The 19,274-nt window shown below is 30.2% G+C and overlaps 2 protein-coding genes across 3 annotated transcripts in view; both read right to left on the reverse strand.

Annotated features, from left to right (window-relative positions):
• Positions 1–19,274, reverse strand: part of LOC126827589 (uncharacterized) — an 80,578-nt gene that overhangs the window by 38,262 nt on the left and 23,042 nt on the right. The gene's annotated exons all lie outside the window — the stretch shown is intronic.
• On the reverse strand, positions 1,311–19,034 carry LOC126827574 (uncharacterized). Of its 2 annotated transcripts, XM_050557058.2 has the most exons (19): positions 18,898–19,031; positions 16,542–16,591; positions 16,174–16,252; positions 15,420–15,512; positions 14,626–14,748; positions 13,722–13,766; positions 12,541–12,639; positions 10,487–10,568; positions 9,867–10,112; positions 9,099–9,124; positions 7,590–7,711; positions 6,837–6,878; positions 6,491–6,565; positions 6,017–6,082; positions 5,142–5,230; positions 4,473–4,587; positions 4,203–4,308; positions 3,603–3,676; positions 1,311–3,195 (listed from the first exon to the last, which is right to left on the reverse strand). In XM_050557058.2, the coding sequence occupies exons 9-19, from the start codon at positions 10,043–10,045 to the stop codon at positions 3,067–3,069; spliced, it is 1,023 nt and encodes a 340-aa protein (XP_050413015.1). In that variant the 5' UTR covers positions 10,046–10,112; positions 10,487–10,568; positions 12,541–12,639; positions 13,722–13,766; positions 14,626–14,748; positions 15,420–15,512; positions 16,174–16,252; positions 16,542–16,591; positions 18,898–19,031; the 3' UTR covers positions 1,311–3,066. The 2 variants fall into 2 exon arrangements, with proteins under 2 accessions (XP_050413015.1, XP_050413014.1); XM_050557057.2 differs by having other exon boundaries at positions 16,542–19,034.

Here is a 19,274-nt window from a genome sequence, read left to right on the forward strand (position 1 = left end):
TAGATAGTAAGAGCAGTTTCTCACCTTTTTTTCATCAAATGTAACTGATACCCGGGCCCTAGTGATAATTTGTGGCACAACATTTCAAACTATAAGAACTTGAAATTCCTTATCCACAAAGTCAAGTTACAAATCAATAACAAACTATTTTTATGATCAATTTATCTTTTTTATTCAAAATACATATAATCTAATTGAATTACATGCATCTTCCAAAGTAAATATACAATAGTAATGTCATGGAATAATGAAATTATTTTTCAAATGAATGGTATTCAACCACAAATAAGAGTTATTTGTTTATTGATATTAAATATCATATTATAGTGAAAATATTGATATAAAATAGAGCTTGTATATCATATAGTAATTTAAATATTGATATCAAATATTGTTTGTACATCATTTAGTAATTTATATATTGCTCTTAAATATAGCCTGTATATACTGACAGTAATTTATATATTGATATGAAATATAGCCTGTATAACATATAGAAATTTATATACCATTGGAAATATAGCCTGTACATCATATAGTAATTTATATACCGATTAGAAATATAGCCTGTACATCATATAGTAATTTATATATTGATATGAAATATAACCTGTATATTATATAGAAATTTATATACCGATTTGAAATATATCCTGTACATCATATAGTAATTTACATATTGATATCAAATATAACCTGTACATCATATAGTAATTTAACGATTGATATCAAATATAACCTGTACATCATATAGTAATTTAATTATTGATATTAAATATAGCCTGTATATACTGACAGTAATTTATATATTGATATGAAATATAGCCTGTATATCATATAGAAATTTATATACCATTGGAAATATAGCCTGTACATCATATAGTAATTTATATACTGATTAAAAATATAGCCTGTACATCATATAGTAATTTACATATCAAATATAGCCTGTATATCACATAGTAAATTATATACCAATTTGAAATATAGCCTGTACATCCTATAGTAATTTACATATTGATATCAAATATAACCTGTACATCATATAGTAATTTATATATTGATATCAAATATAACTTGTACATCATATAGTAATTTATATATTGATTTGAAATATAGCCTGTACATCATATAATAATTGACATATTGATATCAAATATAGCCTGTACATCATATAGTAATTTAACGATTGATATCAAATATAACATGTACATCATATAGTAATTTACATATTGATATCAAATATAACCTGTACATCATATAGTAATTTATATATTGATATCAAATATAACCTGTACATCATATAGTAATTTACATATTGATATCAAATATAACCTGTACATCATATAGTAATTTAACGATTGATATCAAATATAACCTGTACATCATATAGTAATTTATATATTGATATCAAATATAACCTGTACATCATATAGTAATTTACATATTGATAGAAAAAAATAACCTGTACATCATACAGTAATTTATATATTGATATCAAATATAGCCTGTACATCATATAGTAATTGATATACTGATTTAAAATATAGCCTGTACATCATATAGTAATTTACATATCAAATATAGCCTGTATATCACATAGTAAATTGTATACCAATTTGAAATATAGCCTGTACATCATATAGTAATTTACATATTGATATCAAAAATAACCTGTACATCATATAGTAATCTATATATTGATATCAAATATAACCTGTACATGATATAGTAATTTACATATTGATATCAAATATAGTCTGTATATCATATAGTAATTTATATAACGATTTGAAATATAGCCTGTACATCATATAGTAATTTACATATCAAATATAGCCTGTATATCATATAGTAAATTATATACCAATTTGAAATATAGCCTGTACATCATATAGTAATTTACATATCAAATATAGCCTGTATATCATATAGTAAATTATATACCAATTTGAAATATAACCTGTACATCATATAGTAATTTAACGATTGATATCAAATATAACCTGTACATGATATAGTAATTTACATATTGATATCAAATATAGTCTGTATATAATATAGTAATTTATACAACGATTTGAAATATAGCCTGTACATCATATAGTAATTTACATATCAAATATAACATGTACATCATATAGTAATTTACATATTGATATCAAATATAACCTGTACATCATATAGTAATTTAACGATTGATATCAAATATAACCTGTACATCATATAGTAATTTACATATTGATATCAAATATAACCTGTACATCATATAGTAATTTATATATTGATATCAAATATAACTTGTACATCATATAGTAATTTATATATTGATTTGAAATATAGCCTGTACATCATATAATAATTTACATATTGATATCAAATATAGCCTGTACATCATATAGTAATGTAAAGATTGATATCAAATATAACATGTACATCATATAGTAATTTACATATTGATATCAAATATAACCTGTACATCATATAGTAATTTAACGATTGATATCAAATATAACCTGTACATCATATAGTAATTTATATATTGATTTGAAATATAGCCTGTACATCATATAATAATTTACATATTGATATCAAATATAGCCTGTCCATCATATAGTAATTTAACGATTGATATCAAATATAACATGTACATCATATAGTAATTTACATATTGATATCAAATATAACCTGTACATCATATAGTAATTTAATGATTGATATCAAATATAACCTGTACATCATATAGTAATTGATATACCAATTTGAAATATAACCTGTACATCATTATAAACAAAGTCCTTATATTATACAGTAATAATTGATATTAAATATAGCTTAGATACATGTATAGGGATAAATATATTGACATTAAATAAAGCCAGAGAGTAAATGTAGTAGTATTATCATATAGTTATATAGTCTATATATCAGATAGTAAAGTAATTTATACATTGATATTAAATATTGCCAATATATCATACAACCTGTATATTATATAATAATTTATACATTGATATAAGATAATCGTGTAATGCTCAATAGCTTAGAATTCCAGGTTATGAACTCTTACCAATTTGATGGTATGTATGTACATAAAGGGCATATATATACCAAGGTAGAAAGCTCAGAGAATGTTTTCAGTGTTCTCATACATTTATAGTGAACCCAAAACACCATGCATTTATCACAGCCAATCTATAAAAAAAAAATAAACACAAAAGTCAACATTAAAATAATAAATTTAACAACCTATAAAAATCATGATTCTTAAATGTGAATGAGATATAGAATACTTTAAACACACAAAACCTCTAGATAGCTTTTTGAGTGCTGGTCTAAGCTGTTCTATCATAATTTAACATTTTAAAGAAACTGAGTACTTTTAAAACTGGAGGTGTATTAGTATGCAAGTATAAATGAAATGAAATTGAGTTTAATGTAATACTTTTCTGCACCAACAGGGCTAAGGAAGAAGCGGTATTATTATACTATAGGAAGTTTCTATTTCTTACAATGACTAAGCCACATGGGGTTCATGTAATGCGGCATCACAATATACATTCCTCCCCCTAAAGAGCACAAGAATGATTAATATTTCTTACCCACTGTATATTATTAACTTGACCTTTTGGATATTTTGTACTGCAGATTCTACAGATATCTGAAACGGTGCTTCCTGGAAAATCAAATGGCAAATTTCAAATGTAATCATGGAAACCAAGCTAAATAAAGTTATTTTCACACACAGAAATCTCCAGTGAAGTTAAATCAATGAAAAATAATTGGAGGCAAGTATCTAACTAAACGAGTTAATTGTTTTAGCAATATTTCAAATGCCTCAATAATTGAACTGAAACCGTCAAACTTGGTAAGTAGGCTATTTCTTTACATTTTGACATTTGGTTTGAAATTTGCATACTTAATGAACTTTTTTCCAGAAAACCCAGGTTTTCCTAATCAAGGAATTGAAATTTCTATTTAAAATTTTACAGCCAAATAGTGTGAGAAATATCTGACAAGATGATATCTTGGTTAGAGACACAATGTTTGGTAGAGGTTTTACACATCTCGAAATAAAATATAGGACTGTTTAACTTTAACCCTGTGTAGAACAATATCAGTATATCATTAAAATATAATGTAATACTAAAATAGAATTGCAAACAAATCTAGACAGATCAGAGATTTGTTCCAAAACTTACCTTGAATTTTAAAAATGGTTTTTAAAATTTCCATTCTATAAGTGGATAAATCATTATCAGTGACAGAAAATGACACTTCAAGTCCGCTAATTATCTTTTCAGCAAACTAGAAATAGATTATTTCATATTTTCAGATATTAAGATCGATAATTATAAACATGCTAGCAACATGCCTCAACCAATACAAATTTCTTCAGTTAAATATGTTTTATATTATCTGTACCTACAAAACCATAGTTGATAGAAATGATTGGCAAACATAATACAAACCTTTAGACATAGCACTCCACAAGAAATACTATCAGGCTGTTTGGGGTGAGGAATACCATTTACCACCCAACCATCAACAGTTGAACAAACTGATTCATTGATATTGATGAAATTTCTGAATAAAAAGGTAAGGTATATAAATAATGAACAAGAGGTACAAAGGTCTTAACTTCCCATTGATTCAAGAATACTTTGTGGGGACTACATGTCAACAATATGAATGCCATAACATTAAAAATCAATAGGATTCTTCTTATTTGTCTAATGAACATAAAAACTGTGTATAAATTTCAAGTTAATCAAATGATAACATTTGTCGCTAAAGTGTTTACAATATCCTACAATAAGTGCAAGAGTCATAAGTTATTAACGAAATTTGGTATGCTTTTACATATCACTAATCTAAACAATGCAAATAAACTTTATAAAGATCTGATGATAATGTAGTCTTTAGAGTGTTCACAAGAAATTTTCGACACTGACCAAAAGACGGGCAGGGGTGACAGCAATATACAACCATACTTTAATGTGGGTATACAAAAAGAGAATTTCTAAGTATATCTTGCCAAATCACAGTGGATTCATAATATACAAATGTGCAATATGACAGTATATGACAAAGATTTAAAGCCTAACAATTACTGGCTATGAACTGTCTACAAAAATTACCTCCAGTTCTGTAGTATTTCTTTTTTTGATCTTTCTAGCTCTCCCAATGGATCAACCAGTAGAATTGTTTTCGTGTTTATGTATATAACCTTAAATTGAAGCCGTGGAAATTCAATCACTTATACACAGTTAAAAATATAAAACTACATGCAAATAATATGTCTAGAAGTTTGCAAATTTTATGTTCAATACTGGAAGGGGTAGCTTTGTGATCACATGTATTTTCCCAGTCCAGTTCCTCCCTGTGGTTAATTTTGCAGATATAGAAGTGCCTAGACTGGAGCGTGAATTGTTAATTTAAGGTACAATTTGCATTGCACACAGAGAATAACCAAATATTTTATTGCAATAAAAAGAACATCGGATGTTGAGTAGACGGTAAGGTCAAAAAAGATGTACCGGGAATGATTTTAATGCAATGCTACCATCTGATATTTGCTAACACAATTTTAGTATGCATATCTATTGAAATTATCATTTGTTCATAACAAAAAGAAAGAAACATTAATCCCCAACTGGGGATCATCATTTCACAAACAAGACCTATTTTCTACGCTATTCATCTTAAGTGACAGATTGGCAACATGTACTCTGGACTATTTTAAACTACAACGGCAGTTGTCAAATGTCATCATTTTATCATCCAACTCTCTCTTTCTCACATACATTGAAGAATTACACCTCTATATCCGTTCTTGGAATATCAATTAGATTAGCGTTTCTAAGATTTTGAAATTTCAGATCCTAAAAGTTGGAAATGAACAAAATAACCAAAAAATATTGCAGTACTAATTAAACCAAAGTTTCAGTTAGTTGCAAGAGATTGGGATGAAACATATTATATCACATTTGAAACAGAATATTTTAGAACCTACTATTAGCATCCAGTGGTTGGAACCAATATTCAGTACACCAATTACTGTCTCGCCAACTATTTCCAACTGAAATTTCAAGAATAACAGTAATATAATTTAACGGTTATGTTTCCTAAAATATATGTTGCCAGGTAATGAAACATAGATCAACTAATAACCTCTGTCATCTAAGACTAAATACAAAACATAGATGAGGGCTTCTCTGGTCTCCAATGCACCAACTAGCAGCAAAGTCATCTGTGCTTGCGCTAAAATCAACAAAAACTAATCCAAGCACACTTTAAAGAAAAACCTGTGATTTACGATCAAAATATTCTAAATTTCTAGTGACCCCCCACCCTGTATACGTCAATGAACAGTCTACAATTGTATTTTATACACATATAATTCATTTTACCATTTCAATATCTAACTATAAAATTTAAACATGTCATATTTTCTATTTGAGCAAGAAAGTCAACAATATTTTGTTACCTCTGATACTGCAGCTTGTTGCCTGACATCAAATATCATTGACATCAATGTACACTTTAAATATTGGTAATTACTCTGTAATAATAAGCATTATGAAACAACAATTTTACATCTATTAAATTAGTGATAGAGTTTCTTAAACAGAAAATTAATCAGACATGTTATTACATCTACGTCAGAAATATTGATCAGAAGTTCAAGGTCTTATCATAACATTCTGGCACTACAGTCCGCACAATAAACAACAGAACTATAGTCTAATTGTTCTATTCCATTTTTTTTCTACATGGATTTTCTGTATACCAATAATAAATGGATATTGGAAAAAAGTGAAAAAAATATATACCTTTTGCTGCCTTATAATAGAGAACATGTATGCATCAATCACCTGCAATAAATCCAAATCCAAATCATATATCTGTGTAAATCTATCAAGCTTTATAGTGAATAATTATGATCAAAGAAATAATACCATATAAGCTAAATGTATTAAACTTTATAGACAGTAATGGCAAGTCTTTATGACATAAGCGAAATTGTAGTGGCAGCTAGCCAACAAGTGCAAACAAGTGTCATGTATTATAAAAAATTGACATCCTATTCAATTTTTCAAGTGATCATACACCAGATTTCTCAAAAGCAGCTCCATTATTTTCCTACCAGAAACATTTTCTGTGTTTGTCAAACAATGTTTCATCGATTAATTCTATTTCCCATTTTCCAAGGACCCAGATAATGAAATAAAATCACATTCATGACCAGGAATTGTGACCTCCAGAGTGTGCAAAAGGGCAGAATTTACATAGGGTACCTTAGATCAATAAATGCACGATTTTAAAGAATGATCAAGATTTGTCATCTTCGAACGAATTGGGTACATTTTTTGACAAGGGCAATAATCACTTCATTATGTAGATCATAATTCTTGGTGCACATTTTAAAAATGTTATGGAAATGCTTGTATCAAGCTAATAAAGCAATTCAGCTATTTAACAGTTAAGTGAATAATGACAAAAAAAATATATAAATATTTTAAATAAATAAATAAATAAATGACTACATAAAACATACTTATGCTATTTTTTAAAATATTACTAACCTCATCAGGTATCTTGTCCTTAGCAAAACGTATCGTGTTGGTATAGATATTAATATTTTCAATATTGAATAGTAGATGGTTTTCTCTAGTATTGTGTCTTTTCTGCCAAATACTATGTATATCTATATGTAAAAATATACATACAATTTAAGCACTCAAACATTTAAATATAAAATCAGAGCTTTGACAAGCATTTATTTGACATGATAGATAACTAAATATTCATTTAAAAGTGTTGAAATGTATACAATATATTCACAAAGGTTATAACTTTTACATGATTTTTCAGTTTACCTTTTATTATCAACCTCGCTGACCATACAAATAGCACAGAGAAGTCAAGCATCAGGAAAAGAGTAGGACATATTGGACTAGTGATATACAAATATAAACATGAAGCTTACGAACAATTATGCATCTAACTTCATTTTCCCCCCCATATGTTTAAGATAGGTTGCCAGGCAACAAAACATACGCCAACAGCAGCTAAGTCGTCCAAGCAATCCGCAAAGGTTGTCGCATATTTATTCTTTTGTGGATAATGGGAGCATTCATACGACACTAAAAACTGATCATGAGTAATAATCCATAAAGTAATTATCAGAAATAATTAAAATTTGATTGTATGTGTATAAATTTTAAGTCAATTGAATGATAACTTTAGGCTCTAGAGTGTCCACAAGATTATTCAAAAAATCAATTAAGCTTATTCACTCATAAGTTACCACTATGAAAGAAAACATTACATATCCTTAAAGAAAACACACGATAATAAATTGCAATCTTTAAATGTATTGCAAATTAAAACAATCTGATTAACTTATGAAGACTAAGAGATGTAACCTAAAGCATAAATAACTTTTTGAAAATATATTATAATTAAAATGTTAAAAACCATCAATTCAACCTGATAATATCCAATAACTATGAAAGTTTTACCTCTCTGTTACTAATTTGAACACTATCCAAATTGTTTTCCTTATTCACAGCTTAATATGCAAGCAAAATAACAATACATTCTGTTCACAGTTCTACAGTGTCATCCATTCAACAGCAATTCCCAATAATAATGCATTTTGTATACAGAACCTATATCTATAGTTGTTACTGACAAGTTAAAATTCCATTTCTAGATGTATAGTTCTTATCACAGATCTCTCTTAGTGACAGATTTAACTAATGGGTCCACACAATTTTAAAAAGTTATTAAGGGCAACAATTCCAAAAGCAATTATCAGCATCGTCAGCTTATGAACATAAACACTGTGTATAAATTTAAAGTCAATCAGATGATAACTGTGGTCTCTAGAGCATCTAGAAGATTGTGAAAACTGATCAAGGGCAATAACTTTGGCAGTGATTATTGGAAAATTGCTGAAAATGAATAGGATTCTTCGTCTCATGACCTTAAACACTGTGTCTTGGATGATTGTTTATGTGTGGTGCGGTCCTCCTGCACTTACTATTTAGACTGTAGACGGGTGACAACAATATAAAAATTGAACTTACATCTTTCTATATTCTCAGAGTTGTCACTGTAAATAAAATGAGATATTAGAGTGATTGAAAGACTTTTAACAGATGCTTTAATTTCTTAAATATATATGCTGACAGGACTGCTCTTTGAAGAAAATTGAATAATATATTAAAATATATTAAAATATAGATTGCCAGGCCATGCAAAATACAGCATCGAAATCGTCTCAACAGTCCATAAAGGTTTTCACTTGTGCATTTATAAAGAGTTAAGATCACCAACCCAAAAAGTAATTATTGGAAATCATTAAAATAGGTCTTTTCCTAGCGCCTACATAAACAATCAATTGATAAATAGTCGCTATCTGTAAAATCAATCATCAGAAAACAGGGAAATTAACAGAAAAATTGACAACAATAAATGTTGACATTTAAATGTACCAGTAAGTGTATACATGTAATAAGAATCAAATAAAGAACAACATCATTTAACTTGATTAGTTCTCTTGACTAGGCCTAATAATTGATGATGATGGGGATGATGATCATATGTTGATTACACACAAAAGAATATGGTAATTTTGTAAAAGGTAAAAGTTACTCAATAAATCGGTAAAACGATACATTTATGCAGATAAAATAAGCAAGATTGATTACAAATTAGGACTTCTGATATACTGACCTCATCTCGTACTCCTAAATTATTTCAAATATCATCTTTAATATACAACGGAGTAAAACATCGATCAGTGTGAAAAATTAACAGTAAAATTAAACTCAAATTAATAATAGTAAACTGACCTCATTTCTTCAGCATTAATTTCTTCAGCGTTAATTTCTTCAATTTCTTCAGCGTTAATTTCTTCTTCAGCGTTAATTTCTTCTTCAGCGTTAATTTCTTCTTCAGCGTTAATTTCTTCTTCAGCGTTAATTTCTTCAATTTCTTCAGCGTTAATTTCTTCAATTTCTTCAGCGTTCATTTCTTCTTCAGCGTTAATTTCTTCAATTTCTTCAGCGTTAATTTCATCACTTGGTGTAAGCTTATTTCTAAAAAAAATGAAAAAAGTTAGTTCAGATTTACTTCGCTTTAATGTAACCTCAATGGCATTTGAATCTAGTGTATTAATTATTATAATAGGGGCAGCCAATAAATTAGCTACTATGGTAGGTACAGGTAAGTAGAATATATAGGAGTGTGTCTGGAGCAAAAAAAGATATCCCATGGTTGTGGATAAAAGAAATGCTAGGTTAGTTCTGAGTTCATGAACTCTCATCAGTATATAATATTTTGATGTCATAACAAAAATATCCCTCTTTTCTACCCTATATTTCAGCAGTGGGCAAAGCTTAATTTGTCATTAAATTCTTCAGCCCGTTGTCAGTCAAAGGTCATCTGGTGATAACACAAAAATCATACAAACCTATTTGGTTTAATATTAAAATATTCCTGTGCTGATTTGATTAATTTAACCAATTGTTCCTTTTTTGCCCGTGGTTGTCCTCCTGTAAATATATATAAATTTACAAAATGTTCAAACATAAATAAATGTTTTCAAATCTCAATTAAGGGGCAAAGGGTTTTGTATGAATAGTGCAGGATTTGAATAATTCATGAGAATAAAACATCTATGTTTAAGTATCTTCATCTAAATTCATGTTACACTGTACTTCTGGAATGAGTTAACATCAAATTTTAAAGACACAGTAATATTAAGATGTGGAGGAATGCGGAAAAGTGTATTAGCACTGCAATTTCCAACACAATTTCTCTAGCTAAAGCTCAATTATAACATGCTTAAACGAAAAGAAGTGCTTTTCAAATAGTCAACCTTTTAAATGCTTCCAAGATGATCAACAGTATTTACTTCAACGTCTGTAAATTCATTTAAGAATTGAATGCTGTATTATATGGTTTATGGATATATAACATCACTTGGTCGCGAGGTTAAATTCAATAAACTCTCAAAATTCCAAACAAGTATGTGTACTTAAAAGCATTGATGTATTTAAACTAAGATTGTTTTCTAGTCAATATGCCTACTTATTATCATAATATTATTGATGTGGATTGGAAAGTGTTAGGACTGAGCTGTATGGTAATCATACTGGACAAAATACCTCTGACGTCACCACTGTGGTTCAGGGGCTGATATCTACAATTGCAACAGAGCAGGGATGCTATTTCGCCTGTATATGCCGGACATGTCCTATACTAGTTGGCAAACATCCGACTGGGAATATGTCCAATTGGACATCAAGATATGGTTAATAATATTCAAAATTCCAAAAAATATTGACTGTACTGAGGGTATAATTATTACTAATCTTGTTACTAATGTTGATTATCGGGTAACCCAACAAAAAAAATTGACCCGAAATCTTAAAAGGGTTACGTGTCTGGATAAGCAGTTTTGATGTTCACATTCAAACGACTATATATATTGGCGATTATTTTTCAGACTCTGTGCAAATCCAGATAGTCCCTTTAAGTGTGCGAATTCTCCTTCTATCTCTGATAAGGACGAGAAAGCGGAGGCCAGGGTGAAATGGCCAAAACTGACGATTCTTATTTTTAAATTTGTTGGCTTGATAGCGAACACTGAAATCTTGTCGGGGCGTCGTGTTTTATATTATTATAACAGATTTCTCATGTTATACCAATGGACTTAAATGTGAGTGTCTGGACAAAGTTCCACCTTTGCAAAGTTTCACCATAGAAATGATAAGTTAGGCCTATGTGGTTGTCTCAAAATGACCGAGTTAATCTGTCGACGAAACGTTTAACTCAATCATATTTCATTTTAAAAAAAAATGAGAGGACCATTAAGTAAGATTATAGTAACGGAGCTAGGAAACGGGGGGGCTTTGGACACATGCACATAGTCTAGGGTCGTTTGAATTCATCAATGTATTATTCTCCACATCTACACTTAATTTGGTAGACACAGCCTTTCAGGAATGTAGGGTTTGTGAGATTTGACTTTCCATTAACATGTACTAACACTTTAGCTGATGCATCTTTGTGGAATTTGTTTTGTATTTCTGCTTATGTTTTAAATAACCTTAAATAACCTTCAGAGTATTGGACTTCGCTGTTCACTCATTTAACATAGTAGAAATTGTGTACACAATGTTAATAATAAATTTATAGGGTCTAACATTGATAGTTTTTGAGACATTGACTGCTATTTTTTGATTGGTCAACTTTGACCTTTGACCCCGCCCCAAACATTTTCCCCAAGCGATCATGATGGGTCATTTTTTTCTGGAGTACCTACGGATCCCACCTTTCATTTGAGACCAAGTTTGCTTTGATGGGACTTTTTTCCAGGAAATAATCTAAATCCGGCAGGCTATACTTGTTAATTTCAGTAGTATTGAAATAAAAACTCTTTAAATAGTTTTCTATTTACACTGATAACCCAGTATTTTATAGATTCTATCTTTGTACTAACTGATTACAAAATTAACATACCTTTTGGGTGATTTAAAGAACAGAATGGGACATCAGTGATCCCCCACCATACTGGACAATTACTATCCTTATCAAAAAAATTTCTTCTTTGTTCTTTAGCTAAAAGATTCATAAATAGATATGTAAATTTGATTTCAAATAACACAAAGAAATAAAAATTCTTGATGGCAGACACCCACCCTTAAAACAATTAACACTGTTAATATATGGAATCATTTGATATCTAGTTTTATTTACATGCATCATCATTTTAAAACTCTCTCTAAACAGCTAAAAGAATCTCATTTTGAATAGTGGTCTGGAAATATTGTGAATTTTGACCAATTTCAGACAAACTAGGGTTATAACTCTGAAAACAGTAATAATTTGTGAAAACTATATTAATTAAAGGGGTCACACTGGTTATGAATTAATCAATATCTGAAAGTTTACTATTTTCAGCAGGACATTACTTATATGGACACCACAAACTGTAAATGTGGATGCATAATAAAAAGAACACCCATCAAAGAAATGATATGACGATTAACATCATGATGATTTTATTGTTTATTTTGGAAATCTTTACTCATCCACTTAAGGATTGAACTGTTACCAGATGGTGTTTATAGGCAATATGAATACCATCTGGGTGACAGGAAACTGGGTGACAGGTAAATAGAATGAAGTTTGCTAGGACTTCAGGATTATTTACCTGTCACCCAGATGGTATTCATACTGCCTATAACCACCATTTGGTAAAAGTTCAATGCTTATATTTATATTTCTCTTTTTCGGACTCATTTATTCTGTTATTATTATTCTATTTTAAATGAAAACATTCAAATTTCCCTCTGTAACCTTATTACGTCATCGTGATACATAATATAGTGTGTGGAAAAAGGAGAGAAAACCCCCCCCATAAATAATCAATGGACATAATATTTTATGTATCAATACTTTTTTGTATCAATTTAATTTAATAAAAGTTTGTCCAGTATATATTTTAATAATTTTAAAAGTAGTTCTGGAATGATGTGCATGTATTCTTACATCTGATCAGCTGACCAAATAGTATTCATAGCCTATATGAATACCATCTGGATTTACTGGTGTTAAATAGTGATATGAAATGCCAAATGTTAATATATACATATGGATATAATACAGCACTATATAATGCATATGACTGAGTAACTCACCATGTCAGTGATCCAGTACAATCCAACATCAACATCAACAATAAACTTTAAAGTAAAAACAAACTTTGTTTAAAAAAGATAACTCGTCATATTTAACATAAATCAAAGAATAACAACTGAAAATAAAAAATGTCAGTACTTGAACTTGAAACTTTGTTTCTCCTTCAAAACAGTCATTTAGGGCAGCATGCATATAGGGTACTTAACAATTAAAGATGCATTATGTAAGATGTAGACAAGGAGCTGACTATTCGTGCTATAATAGTTTAAAAATAGATAATGTAAAATGAAAATATTGAAAATTTCAGTCAAATTACTTTATTCTGGACGCAGTTATGAGCGGTTTGAAATTTTGACAAGAAATAGTGTAGTCTCGATTGCCAAAGCACTATATTTCCAAGATAATAAACTAAGTCTCGATTATCCACCAACTAACTGATAAGTGATTTAATTATTGAGTGGGCACGATGTTCTAATCTACTTAAAATCAGAGCCATCGGAAGATCTAGAGAGTTGATTATGGGCTTGTTATGTGAATAAATGTCTAAATAATAATTTATGTAACATTTGAAGCCAGAAATAAGATTTAATTCTTACATAATGCATCTTTAATAATAGAATATAATGTATGAGTCTATAAATATTGTTTGTTGAATGCTTCTCTTAGGGAGATAATAAACTAAGAACCATTTATTTTAGCTATAGTTTAAGTGTGTACACTATTATTCACACAAAGCTTTCATAAAGTAGTTTTTTAATCTTAACTATTTAATTAACATGTATGCACTTAACATGAATCTTATTCTAATAAAATATTGTTTAAATCAACATTATAAACTCATTTTTTTTTCAATAACAAAAGAAAAAACTGAAAGCAGGAAAAGTACAATTACAAATGACTTACTAGTAATGGCATCTGATTTTAAAAGTAAAGATGTGATGACCGATCGCATCTCATGCACATCCATCTCAGTCGCAGTTTTATTTAGATAGGTTGATACAGTTGTTTTCGGCATATAACTAGGCTCTGAAATATCAATTCAATTGGGACTGCAAAAATTTTAATAAGGATACCTGGATAAGGACAGAACTGATTACTTACTAATATCTAAATAACATTACTGTAATTTTAACAAATTCTAGTGGGCATGTTACCCATGCTGTAGTGATCAGAATTCGGCTAAATGTACTTTACAGCTACAGTACAACTGTTTACCTTGCAATCCCAAGATGATAATCAAAGTAAGAAAAAAATTAATAGAAATCTTGTGAATGTGATACAAAGTTCTCAAAGTAAGTCTTTAAAACGTGGTGAGATTGTTAATTGGGTCATATGGAAAAGCCATATTTAAATTATAGGATCATAAAGTTTGAAAGTTATTTTTCCCTTTCTACTTTTAAAGCTCAGTACAGCGTTTATTCAAAAAACTTTTAATAACCTACTCTGTGGAATTTGGGTGTGTTTGCTGTTTGTGGGCGTATAAGGGGCCTGAGAAGCCCGTTAATATTCTAACATCGCTAATGTTTTTCATGTCTCAGTAACTTCAGGCTTCAAAACCTGCCAAAGACGTCAATCTCTCAATTTACAGAAAACTCAGTAACACAGCCAGGCTATGGTATCAGATGAATACAGTAATATCTTGGCACATGTTGAGGATGCATAAAAGCATGATATTGAATAAATAATTTTATACAAACCATCACCAAAAAATTGTTGACTGTTTACTGCTTCTCGGTACAGCTCTACAACTTTCTCATTTTCATAAAATTTGCTCATCATTTTTGAGCTGCCTTCAAAAGAAAATAAATAATACTTGTCTAATTTCATGTAAATTATTAATCAATATTTAATTAAAAGACAGTTATTGCAGCTCATTGAACAAATTTGTAAGAGTAAGCTTACCAATCGTTTTTTTTTTCTGATCATACGTCATAATAGTCATTCAATCATTTCCATATCATTGACTGGGTAAGATAGGCGCTGGCTCGCTAACCAGGAGGTCCCATGTTCGATCCCGGTGATTGGCAGAGAAAGTTCCCCGGCATTTTCCAGCATTGTTTCTAGCAGAATGTACTTGTTTGGATGGGAAAAAAACGAAGGTCCTGTGTACACCTTGGCGTGCACGTAAAAGAACCTACGACAGTTGGAGTTCAATTGCTCTTCGGGGAAAATTTCCCTCATAGCACCCCGGATGTCCGTCTTTATTAGCTCGGTAAGAGCAGAAAAGTAGGACGTTAAAAACCCCATTTCATTCAGTGATTCATTCCTTATCATTTCATAAATATTGATGCAGCATTATTAGGTTCAGAGCAATGTTCTTGGTACTTTATCTGATGTGATCCTTATAATGGTGATTCACTAGAAACATGTACATGTTATTGAATCTGACACATAACTCATTTCGAAACAAAGAGTGAAAACAAATCTAAAGGAAGAAATTGAAATACATACCACAGCCAACATAATTGTTGTTTACCATGCCAATGCAAATGACATTGGCCGTTGGATTCTTGTCGTTGTATTTCTTAATCTACAAAATATGCTCAGAGTAATTAGAATTTCAATTAAACCAATAGTGCTAAAGACTGTTATAATTATATTTGAAAAACATGGTAGGTGTTGGTAATTGACCAGAAATATTAAATTTGTGGCAAAATTGACACTTGTTCCATTAGTTTTTGAGACCATTCTGCCCCCATTTAAATGAAATAATTGTGGGGTCCGCTGCACTTGGCTTGGGCATAAGGCATTGATGCCTATTCTCTGGTTCCTGACTCTGCAGACTATTGTCATGGGTGAATAATCAAATGTATATTAACCTTTAATTTCAAGGCTTTCCAAGCCTTAACAGATGACATCTTTTAATTAACTGAAAGATAAAATGTTTTAAAATGAAATAAACATGAAAATGGATTACATCTTATCATTATAAGGTCCGTGTCAGATGGGACTATCAAATGGTATAATAGCTCAATATATGGTCTTTTTTTTCAAAGTTTAGGGTGAGTGAAAATAACTATGCATACAATTATAGGCAACAGGGTCCACACCAAATTTATACGTGAGTCTAAATCCTTATGATGAGCCAAAATCTAAAAAAAAAATCTAAAAAGAATTGATATGTAGAGCATTTACAAGATTTGTGGAGTGACGGAGGACGAACAGACGACTTACCACAGGGGTGATGACAATATATTCCCATGTGAAATGTGAGCATATAAAATGTATGGCAAGGTAGAGAAAACAGCAAATTTTAAGAAAAAGTTGGTATAGGGAGGGGAAGGTTGTCTTGACAGGGAAAAGTAGAAAAGGTAAGACCTCTTTAACCCTGTAAAACAATTAAAGCCCATTCAAAACTGCTACAGAGAACATCAAGATATTACATGGAATCATTATGGGCTTTGTACTAAAAAATTAAAACAGTTGAAGAGACCATCAACCTATCATATCTCCCAAGTAATAATTTAAACAGTTGATGAAACCATGTGCAATGTGCAATATGGTCTCCTGCATATGGTCTCATATATTAAAACAGTTGATAGGACCATTAAGGAACAATATGGTCTCCTGTATATGGTCTCATGCATCAAAACTGTTAAAGAGACCAGTAAGATATTACATGGTGTTGGGACCATCAGTGAACAATATGGTCTCATGTATCAAAACTGTTAAAGACCAGTAAAATATCATATGGTGTTATGTAATTAAAACAGTTGATGGGGCCATGAGTGAACAATATGGTCTCATGTATCAAAACTGTTAAAGAGACGAGTACGATATATTGTGTTATGTAATTAAAATAGTTGATGGGACCATCAATGAACTATATGGTCTCATGTTATGTAATTAAAACAGTTGATGTGACATGGTCTCATGTATCGTATCAAATCTGCAATATGATCTCATGTATAGGGTCTCTATTAGAACAGTTGATGGGACCATTAAGGAACAATATGATCTACTGTATATGGTCTCATGTATCAAAACTGTTAAAGACCAGTTAGATATTATATTGTGTTATGTAATTAAAACGGGTGATGAGACCATAAAGGTACAATACATGTATACACGTCTGAATAAAACTGTTAAAGAGACCATCATGTTATCATGTGGTCGTATGTATTAAAACTATTAAAAAGACCATCAAGGTACATTATGGTCTCTTGTGTTATAGGATATGGTCTCATGTAATTAAAACTGTTAAAGAGACCATCATGTTATCATGTGGTCGTATGTTAAAAGGTATCTTCTCATGTATTAAAACTATTAAAAAGACAATCAAGGTACATTATGGTCTCTTGTGTTATAGGATATGGTCTCATGTAATTAAAACTGTTAAAGAGACCATCATGTTATCATGTGGTCGTATGTTAAAGGGTATGGTCTCATGTATTAAAACTATTAAAAGGACCATCAAGGTACATTATGGTCTCTTGTGTTATAGGATATGGTCTCATGTAATTAAAACTGTTAAAGAGACCATCATGTTATCATGTGGTCGTATGTTAAAGGGTATGGTCTCATGTATTAAAACTATTAAAAGGACCATCAAGGTACATTATGGTCTCTTGTGTTATAGGATATGGTCTCATGTAATTAAAACTGTTAAAGAGACCACCAAGTTATCATGTGGTCGTATGTTAAAGGGTATGGTCTCATGTATTAAAACTATTAAAAAGACCATCAAGGTACATTATGGTCTCTTGTGTTATAGGATATGGTCTCATGTAATTAAAACTGTTAAAGAGACCATCATGTTATCATGTGGTCGTATGTTAAAGAGTATGGTCTCATGTATTAAAACTATTAAAAAGACCAACCTAGGTACATTATCATTATGGGCTCAAGTGTTATAGGAAAAGGACCCATGTACATTAAAACTGTTCAAGATATCATCAAGGTCTTATGTTATAGGATGTGGTCTCATGTATTAACACTGAAAGATCTGCAAGGTATTATAATAAAAATTTTCATGCCTGTAAATACAATCTATACTTTTATGTTCTAACATACGTTTATAGGCTTTACCACCATTATGTCTAACTTATAAGTTATAATTGTAGGCTATCCCATTCCCTGTACACTGTGTAACATTTTACTTTTTAGTTGGAGATTTGAGTTCCAGCACGAGCGATTTGTTATTTCAAAATAAGCCAGTAATGTAAAGTCACTCACTGGTTTCACCCTGTTCATTCAGAATAATTAAATATCAGTGCCTTCTTTTCTCGTTGATGTTTAACGTCGGATAAATAGTAAAATATCTCAAATAATACTTATTTATTTATGTTTTGAAATAACCCGCGAGGATCCGCAGATATAACTACTTCTCACATCCGATTGGTTAAAAAGCATAAACCCCGCCCCTAAAGCATAAACCCCGCCCCTTTTCGTCCCTATCGGACCATGGTCTCTGGGCTATTTTCCATCCAGTTTAATACCTCCGCTTCGTACACTCTATCATTTAGCCTCGATCTAAAATTTCCGGGAGTATGACGTCAACGTAACGGTTAATCTCCGCTTACGACGCCATTTAAAAATTTAACCAGTCAATG

The sequence above is a fragment of the Patella vulgata genome, chromosome 7 (genome assembly GCF_932274485.2).
Source record: "Patella vulgata chromosome 7, xgPatVulg1.2, whole genome shotgun sequence".
NCBI classification, from domain to species: Eukaryota; Metazoa; Mollusca; class Gastropoda; family Patellidae; genus Patella; species Patella vulgata.

What these genes read in the sequence shown, in the direction of transcription:
- LOC126827574 (XM_050557057.2), bottom strand. Translation starts at nt 10,045, where the DNA reads ATGAACGCTGAAGAAATTGAAGAAATTAACGCTGAAGAAATTGAAGAA. An exon ending in GAAATACTACAGAACTGGAG is followed by an intron (nt 4,588 to 5,141) that starts GTAATTTTTGTA and finishes CTTTTTATTCAG; the next exon opens with AAATTTCATCAATATCAATG. An exon ending in GTGGAGTGCTATGTCTAAAG is followed by an intron (nt 4,309 to 4,472) that starts GTTTGTATTATG and finishes ATCTATTTCTAG; the next exon opens with TTTGCTGAAAAGATAATTAG.